Raw genomic sequence first — 20,216 nt, 5'->3', positions numbered from 1 at the left:
TTTCCACACTGGAAACCTTGCTGAGTTTTCTTGATATATTTTTAGCTGCGTTTTTTTTAATTTTCAGAGAGCAGATAAAATGTTGACTGACCTGCTGGAATATAAAGCAAACTTTTTAAGCAGTCGAAAAATCGAAAAGAAAACAATTTGAAATAAACAAATCAAACAAATATTTCTTTTCACAAACAGTAACTTTTTTTATCTTTACATTAAAACCGACATCATCATTAGGTGCTGGAGTGGGCGTCGTCCCTAAATGATATGAGGTGATTGTGGTTTGAAAATGTGATTGATACGAAAACAATTTGACACAAAAATTGAATTCCAGTGTGAAATGTTCTTCCACAGTGACGTGTGTGCTGGATGGTTCGTACATGCTGATGCAAAGTGTCATGTTAGCTCAATACCCATCCTCTTCACAGCTGATTAGATTGTACAATCACTTACAAAAATATACTTCTATTCTGCATTAACAAATGACAGCAGTGTTTAGTACCACAGTAAGTCGACAGGACAAGAGTGACTTGAATGAAATACGCAGAGAGCTTAGAACCAATAAAACTGGGAATAAAAAAAAATGACATCAAGCTTTAAAACTCTAATCGAGACCACTGTATACAAAGTACACGACTCTGACTGCTCATATGAGCCATACTAAGAGTTCCTGATGCCCACGGCCTCGTCCCTCTGCTGTGTTTGACCAGCTTCCATTCATTTGAGGGCAGTAAATCTGGCACATCGACTAAAAGAGACCAACCGAGCTGCTCCTTAGTCCCTTTGAATTCTGCTCTGCCTGCGCACAGCGCGATAAAAAGTCTAAATCCGAGCTTAGAGAATGCTGATTAATTCAAACACCAGAGGCGTCAAACACTCTTGGAATGTAAAAGTAAGTTTGCTTCAAACAAAACCACTGTACAGCTGAACAATACCACGTAACTCTCTGTATTATCTTTCCCAATATAACACTTTAGCAAGCGTATAAACAATGAATAAATGGTTTACAGCACACTATCATGTAGTTGTAGCACATATAAATCAAACACTACATGAATGTTTGACATCTCATCTTTATGTAACTAAATATTTTCTTTAGCTTTATTCCTGCTGTTTATATGCGAACCAGCTAACCAGCTAATAAATGCATATATATATATATATATATATATATATATATATATATATATATATATATATATATATCAATAAATAACAAATTTTGAAAACTGATATATGCTGTGTTATCAAATGTTCATTGTTTGTTAATACACCTGTGTTAATATATGTATATCAATAAATGTTCAAAAGAAAAGTTAAAGTTGTTAATAAAAACATTTATAAATGCTTAATACTCTCCTGCTATTGGCTACAACTGCATTATATTGTGTGATTTTGTGTATTACAGTAAACCATTCATATACTGCTTATGAATGCTAATGATGCGCAAAATATTTAGTGAGTGTTTGATAAGGCAATGCAGTGACTATGATTGGAAAAGAAAGGTTCTTATGTGTTGGATGTCAGAGCTTTGATCCTGACTTTTATCATGAAAGTTTTGTTACATCTCTTAACACAAAAGACACAAAATCTCATAATCCACACACATACACATAAATACAAAACATACACACGTGTGATAAGCAAGAGCATCTTCATGAGTCTTCACCTACTTGGATAGTTTCATTTCAGTGGGATATATTGACATTTTATTGAAAATGACTACAAAAAAGTTTTAATACTCGGAGCAGAAAAGTGAGTAAAACAAAGTGAGGCAGCATGAATGAGTAAACAAACGACAGTTACTGTATTTAGTTTAAAGTGAATATGTATTAGTCAGTTAACTGATCAGTGGATTAGGAGACAATTAAAAGATCTCTTGATAAGAATGTGAAGCAGTTACATGTATTAGTTGTTTTTTCTTGCCAATGTGTGAAATAACTGTAAAGTTACTAAACAAAATGAACCCTCCCGACTTTCTCCATGACCCATTAACAGCCTTGGGACAAGTTTTCAGTGAAAACCCAAAGAGCCTAACTTGCCCTCTCCTGAGCATCTCCTGTTCTTTTCCCCTACAGCACTTATCATTAAAAACTACAGAGACAAGTTGCTGGACCTCTCCACACATCGTATTAGTGCAGTGAGTCAAATCTGTTCTATAGCCTAAAATGTACTTTACAGTCAAACTATAACGACGAGAGCAAGCATCAGCATCATTTATAATGATTATTTTTAATGGTACATTTAAAGTGTTAGAAATATAGTTAGTTTATAGTTTTTCAGCTTCTTAAATATGACTCTGTTGGTTTTCTTTAGATTTCATTACAGCGCACTGAAGATCTTTGGGCTTTGAAACAAAACAAGTACTCTCATTATTTTCAAATTGGGCTGTGGGGAAAGTGATTCACATTTTCCCATGATTTTTTAGATTCAATCTATCATTAGATTATTAATACATTTTTCTGTTTGATTAAAGGTTTCTAAATTTTATAGAGAAAACGATACATCAATCTGTATAAGATACATTAATCTGTATATCAGTGAATCATTCAAATAATCATAAGTAGTCCAACACGGTTCTGTCACAGAATTATTTAGATTATAATAGTAACAAACTGTGCAGAGCAGATTATCCTTTCACCTTCACTGCTTCTTTCCCTTCTTCTCTGATACATTTGTTTCTTTGATTTTTCTTGCTCAACCATCAGAAAGCAGCACAATGAGGAACAGAGTGTTAAACTGATAAATAAGATCCAATCACTAAATCTCTACCAGCTCCAGGAGAACTTCTCTGTAAAAGAACCATGACCTCTGACCTCCCTCTGAAGCTATAAACACATTTCTTCTATATGAACCATACGGCATTAAGAACACAGAGACGAACCGAAGGCTCCGATGATGTGAAAAGTAATATTCAAAAGTAGCCTTTTCTGGGGGAAATACTTGCAGGTAAACTCGTCAACAGAGCAAGTATCCTCATCCTGAACAAACAAACACATGCAGCGAAAATGCACACTCGCGCCCACACTCCCACGCACACACACACACACACATCTCAGCTGTAGTTGTAGGTGAAGTTGTACGAGCTAGGCTCCTTCGGGACAGGGGGAGGGGCTTCCGGGATTGTGATGTTCTCAAGGTCGAGGAGGCGGAGCTTCATTTCCATGCTGATGAGAGTATCCAGGTCACTGCGCGTGAGGTCGCTGCCCATCTCTCTGCCCAGCAGCGCACACAGGCCGTCGGTCCAAATGCAGTACTGCTCCAAACAAAAAAAACACACAGCACAATACAGACACACACATTAAGGATGAAGAATTCTTTGTCACAACATGTGTCGCGAGCTACAGCATATAGATTATAACTGTGTGTCTGTCCGTTAGTTGATTTGTACAAGCAATTATAGATAAAGGCGATTAGTTTGTCAAATTGGAGCTGGAAACACAACATTTCACATATGACCATATAAGTCTCCACTACATTTAAACAAAGGATTGCTCATTTATAAATATAAATCAGACAGAAGCACTTTTATCGTTCACTGCTTTTTATGGCCACTTGATGAATGCAGATCCAATATATCCTCTTTACTCCGCTATGTTCAGCTAGTTGCTAACATTGTTAACTGTTGTGCTGCATAGTGGGTTCTAAGGTCTTTTTGACAGACAAACTATGAACTGGTAAAGCAAAATAGCTGAAAGACGTCACACAATATAAAATTGTCCATATTGCTGAGGAGAACCGAGGAGTCAGGTGATGATACTTTCTAGCTCTTTTTTCCAATTCATCATATTGGATCGTTACCACACTTAAAGTTAATTTGCTCAAATCGGAATCAGTTAATGAGTATCTAAATTTATATCTAACCTTGTATCTGGACTTGAATCTAAACCTGTTGTTTCTTTGGCTACGTTGGGTTAGATTAAGGATACGTAGCTTGTTTACAGTATTTGCAACAGTCAAAACAATTCACACCAAGGGGGAAAGGGCGGTTTGATTTTACCAGGCTAAAAAGGTGCCAACAACACGGAGTAGTGCAGCTTTAAGCCTTAGTGTTGCAGAGCTTACCTCATACTTGTTTGGTGCAACAAAGTTGAGCGTCTCATCGGGATCGTAGAGGACAGAGAAGGCCAACTCCAGCACCTCCTGAGAAAGTCACACAAAACTTTGTATCTACACTGGGTCACAGTAAAAAAAAAAAAAGAAATCGAGAGAACAACTCGAATGACAAGAAGAAAACAAGTAACAATAATACTACCTTGTTTTGTTTGAGAGCACTTTTTTCTTTCATATGAGGACAGTCTTTCCCAGTTACCACGGACTTGATATCTGATACGGGAACTATGAGGAATTCAAAAAACACAATTAATCTATGGTCTGTTGAGGACTATGTGATATAAAAGGTTTGTTACTGAAAAATTAAGCCATAAAAAAGGGTTTGAATGTGTCTTACTCTTGTCACTGAGGAGTTCAAAAGGCACCTCACCCTGAGGCGACTCATCCAGGTCCCCGTAGTGCAGCACTTTGTGATTCAGAGAGAGTCTGCAGAACCAAAACTTCTCTACAATCGAGACAGGGAACCCACAGCTTAGCAGATAATCAACAGCAGCAGTAACAAGCACAGTGACGGTATTGATGGCGGATTTATACCTTGCCTTCGGCGGTTCCCCAGCTTACGGAAGCAGCTTCCCTCACACAGCCGGTTGAATCGCTGTTGCTTGATGAGCTCTAAGATCTCGGGCTGAATTCTCTCTCGCAGCTCGCTGTGACACAAACACAGCTTCAGCAACACAGACACACACGCACACAAATGTGTACGACACTATACTATCTACATTACACTTATAGAGCTGAGTATGGATTTGAGCAGCAGTCTTTTGCTAATGATGCAATACTCTAACCATTTAGTTAAACTCCACTCTTGTGAATGTCCAGGGATGGTAGAAACAAACAGCTTAAGGCTATAGCAGTTAAATACAGATTGTGTTATAGACACAGACATACATGATAGGTGGAGACTGGAAGTCATCCTGGCTCATTCTCTCCGACTGCCGCAGACGCAGGATCTCTGAGTAGTTGAGGCCTCTCAGTTTATTCTTCAGCTGGTCTAAAGATGACGGCTTCATGGCCAGAGCTCTGGTGATCTGCTCACGCACCACCTGCATCACCTGGGCACGGTTAACACGCACGGGCGCACACAAGAATGATTGAGGAAAAGACGTGATTAGTAACATTTTCAGATCTGCTTGCCATGGTTTTCAGTGAACCATGAAGGTTCTTGAGCTACAATTCACAGAACCCTTATTTTCAAAATGAGAAGTCTTTGCCTATCGAAAGGTGTCATTATTTAGATAAGATCTAATTTTAAATGTATATAATTGCCATTTATGTCCATCAATCAACACGCAGTTACCTATAATGACAGATTGAGAACATATATTAGCAAGAGTTTTGAATTCAGACTTCAATTCAGTAATTTCTAAAAGTCTCTTAGGTAGCAACCACAGCTTTAGTCTTAATAGGCAGGTCTATTCAAACTTAGCACACCAGGATTGAGAGAGTTTATCTCTTTCTTCCTGCCACATCCTCTTGAGCTTAGATCAGATAAAGTGTCTGGATCAACTTCAGGTCTCTGTACAGATGTTCTGTCAGCTTTAAGTCTGCGCTTTGGCGAAGGCACTCAAGTGTCTGGACTGTCAATTCAATAAAGGGTTCCTTGAACTTCATGACTTCATGTTTGACTAACATTTAATACGGAACCTTATCTACACAGGTGCTTTACTAAACTATGTCGAAACTATATTTAAAAATGTCTTGACTACTCAATTTGACACAGTTGGACTCCAGCCAAGTTCTCAGCACAACTCAAGGAAAATTAATGCAAACATAGATGCACCTGAAAACAATTTGGCTACAGGTTATAATTTTAAAAATCAAATCTACAGCACACAGTGAATGGGGCATTATTACCTTCCGGAGACACTGTGCTATATATCTGTGATGTTTGAGTTAACACCTAAGTATACAATGAAAGTTAGGGTGGAAATTTAAACACATATATAAATATGAAAATTGTGAGTTCTTTGTTCCCACACCTTGTTGAAGTCCTCGGCTGTGGCCCTCATCTCCTTCCAGGTTTTATTAAGCAGCTGAATGCAGACACAGAAGAACTCCTCCCACGCCCGGTCATGGGTAAAGAACATTGGGTGGTAGTCGTTGCAGCCCTCGTTAGCTAAGAAAAGAAACGATTTCAGTTGCATAATGAAAAAATTGGAGTGAAAGAAGAATCCTCCATCATATTTCGAAGATTGCAGTATAGAAGGAGACATAAAACAAGGTCAGAGAGTGTTTCCAGGCCAGGAAATCGATCGGTGAACATTGCAGTAATGAGGTTTGTTTCTTTACCCTTAGGACACTAGACACGTGTTTATCCCATTTCGAGACAACGATTTGATAAAAGAACAAGAGCTACATCTCCTGTTACACACACATCTACTTACGTAACTCTCCAACCTGGAGGATCTCGCACAACATTCGAGTGAGTTCGATGGCACACCGGCCGAAGGGACATTCGTGTTTGTCCTCTCGGCTACTGTTCTCCAGGACAATCTGTCAGGAGTGAGGGGACACGTTAGGTGTGGTTGACTTCTACGCCTTTGTGAGCTGTGAGAAGTGATGCCCAAGGCCAGAACTAACCCTGATGTACGTGTCCTGGTGAACTTTGGCCAGGTACAGCATGTTGTCCAGAGCCAGCATCCCTGGAGGAGTCTGGGTGAAATCCATCGCTGGGTTCACATGGTTCTTAACACAGAAATAATATGAGGAGACAATAAAGCTGTTAAAAACATGCTTTTTCTCTGTTTTTATCTATTTATATTTCTAGTTTTACAAGTCTTATCTCCCCAAACAGAAGCACCTGAGATGTGGAGACTCACAGTAAAACCCAGCATCTTGTAGTCCTTGGTGTACATGGCCTTTCTCTTCTCTGTGCCCGTGGGGTCATTTTCTCCATCAAAGGCGATCCTACGCAGCTCAAAGATGATATCTCTCTGGGTCTGAGCCAAAACAAGAGGACATAACATCAACAGACAGTTGTTTGAATTGAACTGCCGAAAAACATTAAGTGAGAAGCAAAAAAATGTAGATGGCAGGACACATTTTGGGCGGGGGGGGAGAAGATAATTGTTTTGTTGGACTTAGCAGTGCAGGAATCAGTTTCAAGAGGATTAATCACCATTAAGAAAAGAAACAGAAACTTAAAAAAAGTCTTTACCTGATCATTAGGATCCATTTTGGTCATCATTCTCTCTTCCAAGAGGTTAAAGGTCAACACCTGCAGCACATACAACTGGTGTGCCATTTCAGCTTTAATTGGTCGATTTCCTCTTATAACATGCTAGAAAAGGAGAACTTCAGTTAGGAACGGAATCTTTACATAGGTTGCAATTTGTGCACCAACAGCCGATGAATAAATCACAGAGCACTATAACAAATATACCTCTAGAATGTCAAATTAAAAGCCTGATCGATTGTTCTTCAACGAGCTGAAGAGCATGTGCAATTGTCGGTCAAGTAAATATTAAATGATTTTTAAAATTCTGCCTCTTAACAGGCGATAACAGAGCAGTAAACCAGGTCTCATTAAATCCTCCGTCAGAGCGTGCAGGGCTGCAGTAATGTTTCTGGCTCCGGGACTCAGGACTGCAGCGTCTTTCTCGCTAATATTTGCAGCCACATCCAGATGAGCTGGTGCCAAAGGAATTATTTTCAGAGCAGACTCTGTTCCACTTCATGGATCTTAATGCCAGATCACATTTGCTGGTTTTGTGTCACAGCTCCCCGAGTGAGTACAGCTTTATCGCTTTCTCTGCCTTGTACTTTCAGACCTCAAATGACCAAAAAACCCTAGAAGGCAGGAGAGAAGTATTCTGTATTTTTATAAAGTTTTCCAGAGTTTTAGTAGTGACTAGATACAAAGTGTCTTAAAATTGACACCCCTGTATTTCACAGCTGTCTGGAAGCTTAACAGCCAGTGGAGCAGAGCATTAACTTTATACTCACGTTGAGGATGATGGATCGCAAGTGTTTCTGGGCCAAAGTGCTCGCCATTTCCTGAGAGGAAGAGACACAATAATCCAACACACAGGTCAGAAGGAGCAGAAAAGTGGAAAGACCTCACTTTAAATCTACCAACATAAAATGGGAATTTAAAACGATTACTGAAATGTAGCAACATCCTGAAGCTATATCTCTATCTCTGGTTTGAACTCTGAGCTCCCTCCCTAATACATGGCAACACGGTCTAACTTCAATATGTCAACACAGTCTGTCTGCTGCTGGAGCAAGCTATGGTTCTTTCTCAATTTGCATGGATTACACAGCGGCTGTTCATGACTCAGAAACACCAGGAGAGAGTGAGGGAGGAGAAGGGCTGTGGGGTGGAGAGGCCGGTATGAGATGCTGCGGGATGTGTACTCACAGTGAGGTGCTGCTCCAGTGGGTTAGTATACTCCTCCTACGGGTTGAGGGGAGGGAGGAGGGACATGGGAGTAACAGTAATGGAAACAAAAAGTGCACACACGGACCATGAGATACAGGGATACATCACTGGCACAGCATGCAACAGAATACAGACATAGAACAGCACTACGTCGAATAAGAACGCGAAGTCACCTTACATGCTTTAAACAACCCTCTGAGGAGAAGGGGATATTTTTATTAATATTTATGATAATCATGGAGCCACGGGGCCTCGACTACAAAGTAACTTCTGGTTTAACACATTTACTGCTGCTCATCTCTCCTCTCTGCAGTGGCAGCAGAAAAAGTCCGACATCACTTAATGTTAAAAAAATAAAAATTAAACAGGCTACTAAGCAATATGTAAATTTCTCATATTATTCACAGTTAATATTTGGGCTACTTCTTTTAAGATCAGGCTTCTTTGCTTTTCTACTTCTGTGATCATCATTTATATTTCACTGTGTTGAAAGTCCCTATTGGAAGTCGTTATTACCGATTCAACCTGCATTCCTTCTTATATTATATCAAAACTTAATTCTTAGTTCAGACAATGTCACCCCGGTCACACGAACGTGCTTGTAGCTGGATAAGAGAAGCCGGCGTTTGCTAAGACTGTTAATAACCAGCTTCATAGTACAGGAAATCAGGTTGACAGATGTTATGTTAAGAGAAGCTGGATAACGAAAAAATATTCTGGTAAAGGCCCCTGATAAGTTGGGGATAATATGAAAGGCACAAAAGTGGAGCGACAACCAAACAGCTATTTGCAATTTGTTGTTCCCAAAGTTTGGACGGAACTGGAAAAGTAACCCATTCAATTTTGGTAAAGAATCCAGCTCAGAGAGTGGGGCCTTTTTTTAGCATTTTCCATCATTATTTTTGCAGCTTGATGAAACGAAAGATCAAGTATGTTTGAAAGACTAATATTTATGAGTGTGTGAAATTTGCTGTAAATCCAAATGAAGATCTGGATCCAGTGAATGTTAATGTGGTTTCACGAGGGGACTGTTCGGGCTTTGGTGGAGGAGTGTACTATTGGAGTGTGATTCTAGTTACCATGTGTTTGTCTGTTAAATACTTTTACTGTTTAAACTGTGATACTGCGATTGTTGGCCAGGTCTCCCTTGTAAAAGATTGTATTCATCTCAAAGGGACTAAGCTTGTAAAATAAAGGCTGAAATAAATACATAAATAAATTATACATTGCCGCAAGACTTTCAGACCAATTTTCAAACGTCACTTCTTTGAAAATTATATAAGTGAGAAGAAATTTAACAGTAACTTGTGTATTGAATGAGCTGTAAACTCACTCAATGAGCCAGACAGTATGTGCTGTATTTAACTCACTAGAACTGACTCAGATCACCCTCCAGTGGTCAAGAGCAGCAACATGAAAAGACAACTGTCCTTGATAGATCATTTTAAAATGATGGATAACAAATATTTTTACCAGAATCATTTTTCAACCTAATTTCCCATACATTTTATGTCAAGTGGTGGTTGACACTTACTGAAGCCAAAACAGCTTTCACAGTGAATCCGAATAACACGCAACACATGACTATTTCATCTACTTGAAGTAGTGGGGGCTCGATAAAGATGCTGGAGCTGATTATTAAAAAGTTACATTCAACGCAGTACACATTCATAAATAGAGTTGATGTTTTCTCTTAAGTGTACACACACTGCATAATGTCAACACTTAATGAAATAAAATAATTCAGTCTACATTATCATTTCATTTTAAAGTAATACTAGTGAAGTTTTTTCTTTTATGTTTCATTATAAAGTAAGACTTCAATGAGCAAAAAAACAATACTGATCGTCAGTGAAATCATAAATGGCTCATCTCTCTAGTGAGGAGAAAACATGGTTACCATGGTAACACAAAGTACAGTTTGTAGGTTAGAGCAAACAAAGGATTAACTGTCTGTCGATTTTCTCAACAACAGCTCAGCATATAAAAAACTTTATAGTCAATGCAGCACATTCATGTTTCATCAGTAATACACCTGCAGAGTTTGAGGTTGAGTGGTTGTTGAGAAAATCAAAACAAAGACAAACAGACAGAAAACCCCCCATTGATATTTAGCTTAGATATAACATCTTTTAGAAATAAAAAACGCTCTGACACAGACGGAGACAATACAGCATGAAACAGGATGAGGCACTGCAGTACGTTAGGGCACTAAGTGAGCTGGGATAAAAGTGAGCACGGCTCAGGGGGACGAGACATTAGTGTTCAGTGACAGATTTTAAAAAGCATTTACTCCTTTAGTTTTTGTACATTTGTTTTGTGTTTCAAAGATATTTCAGATACAGAAAACTGTCTCTTATATCAAGATGGAAAATTGCAACAATGTGAATATAGAATTTCAACATTCAACATTAGGTTACTGAATGTTGAATGAAAACAGACTTCTTTTTTTTTTATTCATCTCCTTCTGATTGTTTACACATTCTACATTGTAAAGAAAGTGATAGACCATGACTGGCATTAAGGTAAATCCTTGACTTTAACGGAACTAATGAATCCCCTTTGAACTCCTTCTTCATATAGGCTACAGTAGCTGCTTTCAGACATGCACAGAAAGCAGCCACTTCTCAAATTATTTGGGGGGGCCAGTAAGTGAAAATCCAATGTCAGAGCCGGTTGTGACGGACAATTTCCGGTGACTTTTCCTGCCAGCACCCTTATAAAATGTCAGAGCAAGCCCATCTGAATGTTCTGGACATTTTCTTGTTGTTGTGAAGACGTCTGACGTAAACAATCTCCTATTGTCGTCTTCATATGACAAAGGCAAACTCCAGAAAATGTCCTGACCCAATTTTCTGGACATTTGCCATGTCTGAAAATGGCTTATGGTACTCGGTCAGTTATGGCTGGAGGGCTGCTGTGAACTATTCTGACATAACTACAGCAAAACAAATGTAAAAACCTTAAGGGAAGGTGAGTTCTACTTAAAGAGAGTGTGTCATTACAGCAATGACTGTCAGACAGAATCCACAACGTGTCAGCTGGCAGACAGACATCTACCCATGAGATTAGCCTCAACTAACCTCCTGCTGCACACACGAGCAACCAGGGTGAGGCAACTCTCTGGTATTGAAAATAAATATGACTTCTATGACTAAATGTAAAATGATTATGCATGGGTGGCTTTTTTAATGTAATGTGCAACTTGAACAGTATTAGTATTCCAGTTAGGTCTATCTATGATGTGTATTCAGTCATTTTCTCTGTGACTGCTGTTCACTGACCTGTCGTCTGTCCTCTGGTGCCTTCAGGAAAAGAGCATTGATGAGAGCGATGGCGTACGTCTGGATCTCCTGGTTCGACCTGAAAGATCATTAAGCATCATAACAACCAGTTAGAAGCATCGTGCTCCACAGATCTCCACAGAGCTCGGGCTCACAACTAACCTACATCACACGTATTCTTACTCTATCACTATAACTACTACCATAGACTGAATATTAAGATGGCTGAGATGACAGCCAAAACCTCTTTAGTCCTCCTCGTCCATGTTAATTGATGGGACATGGACCAAAGTAAAAGACAGGATATTTTGATATAACAGGAGGAAGCGAAGACACCTTGTCCATCTTAATTATCAGTCTATGAATATTTCTGAGGTGAGTGCAGGATTTTTAGACACCACTCTTTCATTCCCATAATTTGAAGCAATTGTTATTCTCAATTTTAAGTTAAATATTTTAAAATGTATTACCATAAAAAAGACCAAAACGTGTTCATCCAATTATGGAGCAAATGGGTGAGATATGTAAAACCCCTAAGGCCAGACTTTGTGGAAGTATTGAATGAATGACCCTGTAATGTTGCCTTGATTTAGCGAGCCTCACCGACCTCCATCCCATTCTCGCTCAAATCACCCCCTAACATGTTGTTGTTTTTTATTCGGCTTGTTTTTATTCATTTATTTGTTTTTCTCTACATGTACGCATTATACCTCTCCCAAAATGTACAAAGTTACCCAATTTTGAAAAAGGTTGACAGCAGAAGAAAGAAAATTGCCCTTGGGCTGATGTAAGTTTTTGTAAACAACTGTCAAAAAAATAAAGAATATAAAAAAAAGACCAAAACAAACAATTAATTTATCACACTAACAAACAATATCTAAGTAACTGAAACGTTATAGTGAGGTGAGATGCTTAATCATTAGAATTATTGCACGCACTTTATTTTTTAATCAAGCTCACATTTATTGCTGCTGTAAATGCTCACTAGAACACTTAATGTGTATAAATCCCCAGCTGAAAGTATTCCTGTGCATTTGCACCATTTATCCCTGTTGATAAATATCTGCTGAAACTATAGATTCCAACTGTTTCATGTACAAGTTGGTTTTGGTCTTTTCAGTGGATTTTGTGACAACGAGAGAATAAAAATCGACTGGGTCATCTAAGAATCCTGAACGCACCCCTTAAAAAAATGCCAAGAGCATATATCAACAGCAACTTTTATTAAATTTTATTTTTTATAGCCACATTCACTCCTCGGCCCTAATATCAGAGTGCAGAAAGCCCCTGTGCATGTGTGTGTGCTCACACTTGCAGATGCCCGATGAGCTGTCCCACGGTGATCTCCTGGGCCACTCGGTGGTAGAGGCTGTGGCTGTTGAGGACCATGCTCTCCAGGATCGCCAGAGAACGCTGAAGGATGGACACATCCACCATTGGCTGGTTCACATAACCCGCAATCTGAGTTGGAGGAAGAGGAGAAGCTTAACCCAGTGAATGTCAAAAGTCAGACTCTGAGCTCATTCAGTGTTTGTGTAAGTTTTTCTACTCATTAAAAGTCAAAACGTTTTTCTAAAGAAAATTGATTGGAAAAAAAGGACCCACTGGAGATTTGTCCAGTGAGGTCTCTGTGAAAGTCGAATGAGTCAGATGAATGGCTCTATTGCTGAAGCAGGTACCTGTTTGATGAAGGACAGAGAGATGAGGTCCCAGGACACAATGCCATGATCCATTAGCTCCAGAAAGGCAGTGAGAGTGAAGGCCAGCATTTCACCGAAGCTGAAGGAGGTGAAGAACAGTTTGTCATTCACTGTGCACATAAGCTCACCTCTTCCAAATTCATAATAACTTCATGTAAAAGGTTTCAAACTCGTGGTAAAAATAACGACAACATCATTGGAAGTTTAGTTTCCAGACTGAATTAATATCACGTTGTCATCACAAAACAAAACAGACACTGTGCTCACTGGGTGCCACTCTCGACAAGACGGGCCAGAGTCCCGATGCCTTCCATGTTGATGAACTCTGCGGCAAAGGTTGGATCTGCAGACAGCTTGGCGAGCTCTTTCAGAGCCTCGAGGCGTGCGTCGATGCCGTGGGACTGGATCCTCTCCAGGAGCTGACGAGCAGCACGCCCCTGATATCCAGATAGAAAAAACTGAAACCTCACATCTATGATGAATCTACCACTGAATGATGTGTTTGATGCTGTGCCTCAGCTCAAAAGCACTCACGACAGGTTAGTTGATGTATTTGTGCCTTTACAGAGGAAAAGTTGGGTGATACATTCATGATTTGTCTTCATCGTCTTTTTAAATTGTATTTCTTGAATTACATCAAGTCACACAATTATTTTGTTAACAGCAGTGTGTGTTCATTTACTCTCTGTACGGCTCATCTGCCTGGTCACTCTGATGCATCAGGTATTCAGAATAAACAACTGTGCTTAACACATCATCAGTCTCCAGAAAACCTTCATTCCATCTCCCCGAACAATTTTTCCTCACACAGTGTGGCTTAAAAGGAAACTAACGTCACATTTAAGGGATTTAAAAATCTTTCACTGACCTGCACAAACATAGAATTTGATTTGATGTGTGCAAACCCTGTGTAGCTACTTCACAATATGAATTACAGAACAAACACTTTAGTTACTAGAATATTCTCCTGTTTAAAGTAAAGTTTGAAACTTAACAGGACTATGAAGGAGGGTCACTCACAGGAGAAATGGCTAATCGAAGGATGGTCCCGTTTTTGATTTCACCACGACTCTAAAAAAGGTAATAGAGAGAGAATTTATGTACAAGATCAACAGCGATTAACAAAGATATCAACACAAGTTTAGGGAGAAAACAGTGGGGCTAACCTGCTCAGTGATATAAAGCTGAGGGCCGTCAGCATAACGCAGGGCAAACTGCTCTGCGCCTGACAAAGACCAGCTGAGGACAAACACAGAGAGAAAAAGGTATAATTCATTGTAAGTGTATCTACGACAAACTCAGAGGAACATAATGCAGCAGTTTTAAAATGCAGCATAGTACACAGGAACAAAAGGTTGCAGAGAGTCAGCCTCCTCCCTGCAGCACTCGTATTTACACAAGCAGTGAGCAGAGAGATGGTGGAGGAGAAATATTCCGTGGGTGTTTAACGGTGAAGTGAAAAGAATTTTCAGTTTCCAGAGTCATCAGGAGATGGCATATCTCCACCCACAGAACTCGACAGAGCAGATGAATTGGTGCTATCACAGGTACCTGAAGTCGTGAGACAGTATTTCCCCAAATAATAAAGAACACACATAAATCAGAAAGGTACAGGTAAAAGTCAGGTTATATTGTTTAGATTTGATTAGCTACAATCCAATGAGAGTTGTGGTTTTCAGCAGCTCATCATCAGTTTTCAAATAAGTCCTCCGATTTATTAACAGGAGCTATGCGGAATTGACCAATGCACCTTTTGCCCTTAAAATAATAATAACCAGACTGACTGTCTTTTTAGTTCAATCTACATAAAATCTTGTACATATAATTTATTTAAGAGACAGAGGAAAACCAAAAGGCAATGACACGTTGAAGATTTTAACAATATTCAGTCAATTGGTGATTGAACAAAAAAATAAAAGATAAAGACACAACTACCGCTCTGTGGTTGTATGCCTCCGCAAACCAGTGCAGGTTCTGTGTATATATTTCTGCACACTTTTATCTTTAACACCCTTAAGCTGATCTTAAGATATCATGTTCAAGAAAAACATTAACATCATTTGTGATGCCACAGTGACCTTGACCTTTGACAGCCAAGATCTAATAATTTCATCCTTTAGTCGAAGTGAATATTTGTAAAATGTAATGATGTGGAGGATGAATTCTTACCCATCACACACTTCTCGTATTATTGAGGACAAAGGTCTTTTCTGCAAAAAGAAAGAAAAGAAGAAAATTATAATATTGAATAGTTGAAATAACACATCAATCTCTGATTAAATGTTTGATTGACATATCAACACTTCACAAGTTTGTTTCTCAACAACCATATTGGTGAGGACCTCTGTTTAGATTGATGTTTTCTTTCTAGCAAAACAAAAGCTGCTAGAAAAAAAAACAGACTTAACATATTCTTCAATAAACAAAAATAGACACATTCAACCATGCACTGTTCTCGTATACGTTCCAGTGGTGATAACCTTTTATTTATTTTGAACTGAGACACAACCTGCAACCCTCACGCTCCAAATTTACAGGCACTATTACATCAAAAAACTACATCTATCTCTCCTGATGCGTTTGTTTTCATGACAACCACAGCACACTTGCCCGTATTCTGCATACCTTTAGCACAGCTCTGCAATACTCATTTCTTTCAATTGTTGTGCAGCAGTTTTATTTTATCTTAAATTCTACACAAATACAGACCTGGTCCATCTCTATGAGCTGAGCATTAGCACCTGGCCATTCAATAGCCACCTTTACGATGTCAACAGGGGGCGGCATGGCTGGTACTGTAAAACCCTAAAGAAGGAAAGAAGTCATTTGTGTTACATCTTCATCTCCACTGTTTCAGGATATTGTGTTTTCTGATCATTGATTAACTTGAGGATTATATGAAGTAGAGGTTATACATCACCTAGGGGAGAAGTGTTGAGGGGTCAGTCACTCTCACAGCTCTGCTGTATAAACCACTGTGTCAGCTCCTCTGGTAACACACAAACCAACATGGTGGTCATGTCAGTGCAAAAACCAAAACACTCAAGTTTGCTGCATCCCTACCCTTACTCTCCTCTGAACTGAATCTGTTTGTGAAGGGATCAATAAGCATGACTGTTTCACAAAATCCACCCACCCACCCACACCCACCCACACACACACATCAAGACTAAGTTAAGCCTTCTGCAGACTGGACTCTGGGTCTGCTGTGTTGCTATGGACCTGGAAAATATTCATAATGTTTTGCACTTTATTGCTTAAACTTAACCCCTATTTGCACATCTTCACAAACTTTTTAGATGTGTTCGCCATGTGTTCGTAATTTACCTGTCATCAATCAACTCTCAACACCACATAAGAATAGCACAAAAATGTATCTAAGATGAAAAACTTAAGTAACATGTATGTACTGTATATCATATTACATAAAATAACATCAAACTGCAGCACAGAAAAGAAAACTTAGTCAAGATAATTACAAACAGTTTTGTCATCAGATATTTTGTTTCTCTGGTAAAACTGACAAAAAAAACATGAAAACACCAGGATATACAATCTGCTTTTTCTGCCTTTTATATTTGAAATCAGGAACCTCAGATTTTTTACAACATTCTCTGCTGCTCTTAAAATTTTGCTTTTTTGGCAATGAAAAGATAAGGACAGACATAAACTGTATGTATTCATCCAAAAACTGAGCTGAGATGTTCACAAATTAGAATTAAATGAGTAGTAACCTTCTGGCCATCTGCTCAAACTCTCATGATGAGCATATACTAGACAGGCAAGAGTTTTAATTTTCAAATAAGAGAGGCAAACTGCTATAATTATTCCGTTACGCTTCATTTTTAATATTACATTTCACTGGGGCACTGTTTTATCAAACTTATTTGATTATTTGCAGCAACAGCGCTGACAAAACAGAGTCAGAACAACACAGCCGGATGCAGTGTGTGGCAACAAAGATCCCTCGGCTCTGACATGGAGGAAGAATAACGAAGCTGTCTGACAGACTCTGCTGCTTTTGGGAGGAAGGTGGCGAAGAAGAATGGCTCTTTGCAGCTAGGCTGCTTTCAGAACACAAAACACGTTGTGTGGCTCACAGCTGCTCATTTGAAAATAAATCTTAATCCTTACCAGATTGTTACAGGTCAAATAAACCCTCTGAATCTAACAAGCAGCCTGAGCCAGAGACTTTAGTCTAGAGATTTACCAATTACAGTGAATTCCAGCAGCAGAACCATGTTTGTTTTCTCCTTTACTCTTTGAAGGAAATTGCATCTGTATACGTTTATTATTGTAGTGCAGACAATGGGTCCTCACAAACAAAGATATCTCTAAGCCGTAGAAAAAAAAAAAAATAAGCCGTAGTACGAATATAACCATCTCTGCAACTATACACTGCATAATCATTGAAAATCAGTGGGAAATCGTTCCCACTCAGACTGAGATAAGGTGACATACATGAGCTGAATATCATCCACAACAGATTGAGGTGGATTCTGCCGCTGAGAGAGTCAGAGTGAAAGCTGCCAGATGGTTTCAGATTCCAAGCAGCCATCTGATGGAGAGAGACTGTGCCCTAACATAACGATCTGTGAGCCTGAACTGCTGAAAAGTTTCCCAGTTTTCTGTACAAACTTGCAATTTACATCACGGACATCTGGCGGAAAACTCACAGAATGTTGCACAGACATTTAGTGCAATCTTATTATTTATGCAGCCCACTTATTTGATTGTGGAGCTGGAGACCGTGTGTCCATATGATCCGATAGGGAAAAAAGGATTTTCTATAAATATAATTAATTATTAAACAGTCATTGGAGTCTTAAAAACTGCAAAGGGGATTTTTAACTTACGTAGGTATGAGCTCAACTAAGTGCCGTTCTAGCTAATAATATAAACACACTTGTTGAGACCGCAAATACATTTTAACATCAGGATCCATCCAAAGTATTACAAAGCGGATCAGAGAATAAAACTGAAAATGACAGTTTGACTCAACGTCTTCACCAAACTAAACCATAATAAAACGTTTTTGTATTGACATCTGAACATTAAGCTACTCGGAATGTTTCAGATTTCCCATACAAGAGCTAAATACTCATTAGTTTTGACTCAGATTTATTTGTGTGTCCCAGTGGAATGTGATGGTGCACCAACATCCCAATGTAAATCTACAATAATTGCTATAAGATAAACTTGTCTTAACGTGTGTTGAAAGGTTCAGTGGGTAGAATTTAGTGACATCTAGTGGTGGAGTTGCATGTTGCAGCTGAACACCTCACACCTCCCCTTCCAGACATTAAGGAGAACCTGTGGTAGCCTTCAGTTGTCAGAGGACCCGCTCCTGATGTCAACATAAAGTATTTAAATATAAAGGACCAATTCCAGAGTAAAGAAAACAACCATTTGTACAATTGAGATGAAACACACTCACTAGGATTATTTTATATTAAACAGATCCCTTTCCCCCACATCCTCCACACTGGGCTCCTGCTGCATGGCATCCCAGTGTGAATGTGACTCTGTTGATCACTGCTCTCTCTCCTCCACACTCTCTCTCTCTCGCTGTGGCAGCTATGGGTGGTAGCTTAGCAACAGCTGCTAAGGCTCTGCGGGCTGAATAGAAATGCCACAGTGTGATCCGAGGACCCTCTGCTCACAAAGACCCCCCGACTTCTTCCCGTCGCCGCCACCAGCTCCTCTCACACCGCCACCCGGATGCCTCCGACGCCATTTTAAACCTGCCTCCTCACGCCGAGGTTCGGTGCCTGTGTGCGGGCTGGCTCGAACCACACGCTCCCGCTCCCTGGATGTAGCCCCAACTTTTCTGATAGCTTGTTAGCTTGTTGAATATGCGGAGTGGCGCCCCCCTGTGGCGGCTCATTAGGAGGAATGGCTGCTCCGTTAGTGGATATAAAAACAACTGTGTTGCTTTATCCTCCCCACACGTGTAACACACATTCCACTGTGGCGATGACAGTTCGAGTCTGTTTGTGTTTTACATGAATCGATCATCCTGCGTGTTATGATCCTTTCACGTTAGCTATCAGCTCACACCACCACACTTCTCCTGTGGAGGAAGCGTTAACAAGGGCTTATCTAAATGTATTATTGCTTATGGGAGATGGATCGGGCTGATCTGGATCTATTGCAGCTCACACACTGGTGAGGCGGAGGCTGCGTGTTCAGCCTGGATCAATCATAGCTCCTGCTAATGGCGCTGCGTTGGACAGATGCTAACCCGGACAGACAGACAGCTCCGTGTCCTCCCGGGGACAGAAGTCACATTAAACAGCAGCTCACCCACTCGTGTGTTGCAGCCAGCAGCGGCAGCGTCGATCCCCACCAGGCGGCTAATGGTTTCCAGTCACCCAGTCCGGTCCAGCGTCTGCTCCTCCATTGCAGTGCAGCCACAGCCTGTCTGCTTCACATCGTGTCCAGACTCCTGTCTGGATCTGGGCTCCGATCAGCTGTGTGGCTCAACGCTGCTGTTAATGTCGATGCTCGGATTCACACTCAGCCTGTGGACGGGCCATCGATGGTGATGATGATGCCCTCAGTGTCCCGCCCTCCCCGGTGGAATAGTTTTGGAGAGGAGACTCTTTCCACGCCCTGTAGGCGGGACGCAATGTAAATGTATCACCTGCATCATGTGTCCACCCTCAGACTGACACCTTTGTCCTGTCACTGGGCTGCAGCTGGGAGCCATCTGTCCATCTGTCCCCCTGCACTGACTGA

General features: G+C 40.0%; 1 protein-coding gene across 1 annotated transcript; it reads right to left on the bottom strand.

Annotated features, from left to right (window-relative positions):
- Positions 1–1,271: 1,271 nt before the first annotated feature.
- On the bottom strand, positions 1,272–20,002 carry elmo2 (engulfment and cell motility 2). Its single transcript, XM_061069788.1, has 23 exons — positions 19,782–20,002; positions 16,396–16,464; positions 16,185–16,280; positions 15,645–15,685; positions 14,642–14,714; positions 14,496–14,546; positions 13,743–13,912; positions 13,455–13,554; positions 13,085–13,236; positions 11,776–11,854; positions 8,471–8,506; positions 8,053–8,103; positions 7,265–7,387; positions 6,927–7,046; positions 6,688–6,792; positions 6,492–6,600; positions 6,087–6,223; positions 4,996–5,159; positions 4,642–4,754; positions 4,445–4,552; positions 4,250–4,332; positions 4,060–4,137; positions 1,272–3,250 (listed from the first exon to the last, which is right to left on the bottom strand). The coding sequence occupies exons 3-23, from the start codon at positions 16,260–16,262 to the stop codon at positions 3,050–3,052; spliced, it is 2,172 nt and encodes a 723-aa protein (XP_060925771.1). The 5' UTR covers positions 16,263–16,280; positions 16,396–16,464; positions 19,782–20,002; the 3' UTR covers positions 1,272–3,049.
- Positions 20,003–20,216: the final 214 nt, after the last annotated feature.

This window comes from Limanda limanda, chromosome 4 (genome assembly GCF_963576545.1).
Source record: "Limanda limanda chromosome 4, fLimLim1.1, whole genome shotgun sequence".
In the NCBI taxonomy this organism is placed as follows: domain Eukaryota; kingdom Metazoa; phylum Chordata; class Actinopteri; order Pleuronectiformes; family Pleuronectidae; genus Limanda; species Limanda limanda.
This window is presented reverse-complemented; position numbering and strand designations above follow the sequence as displayed.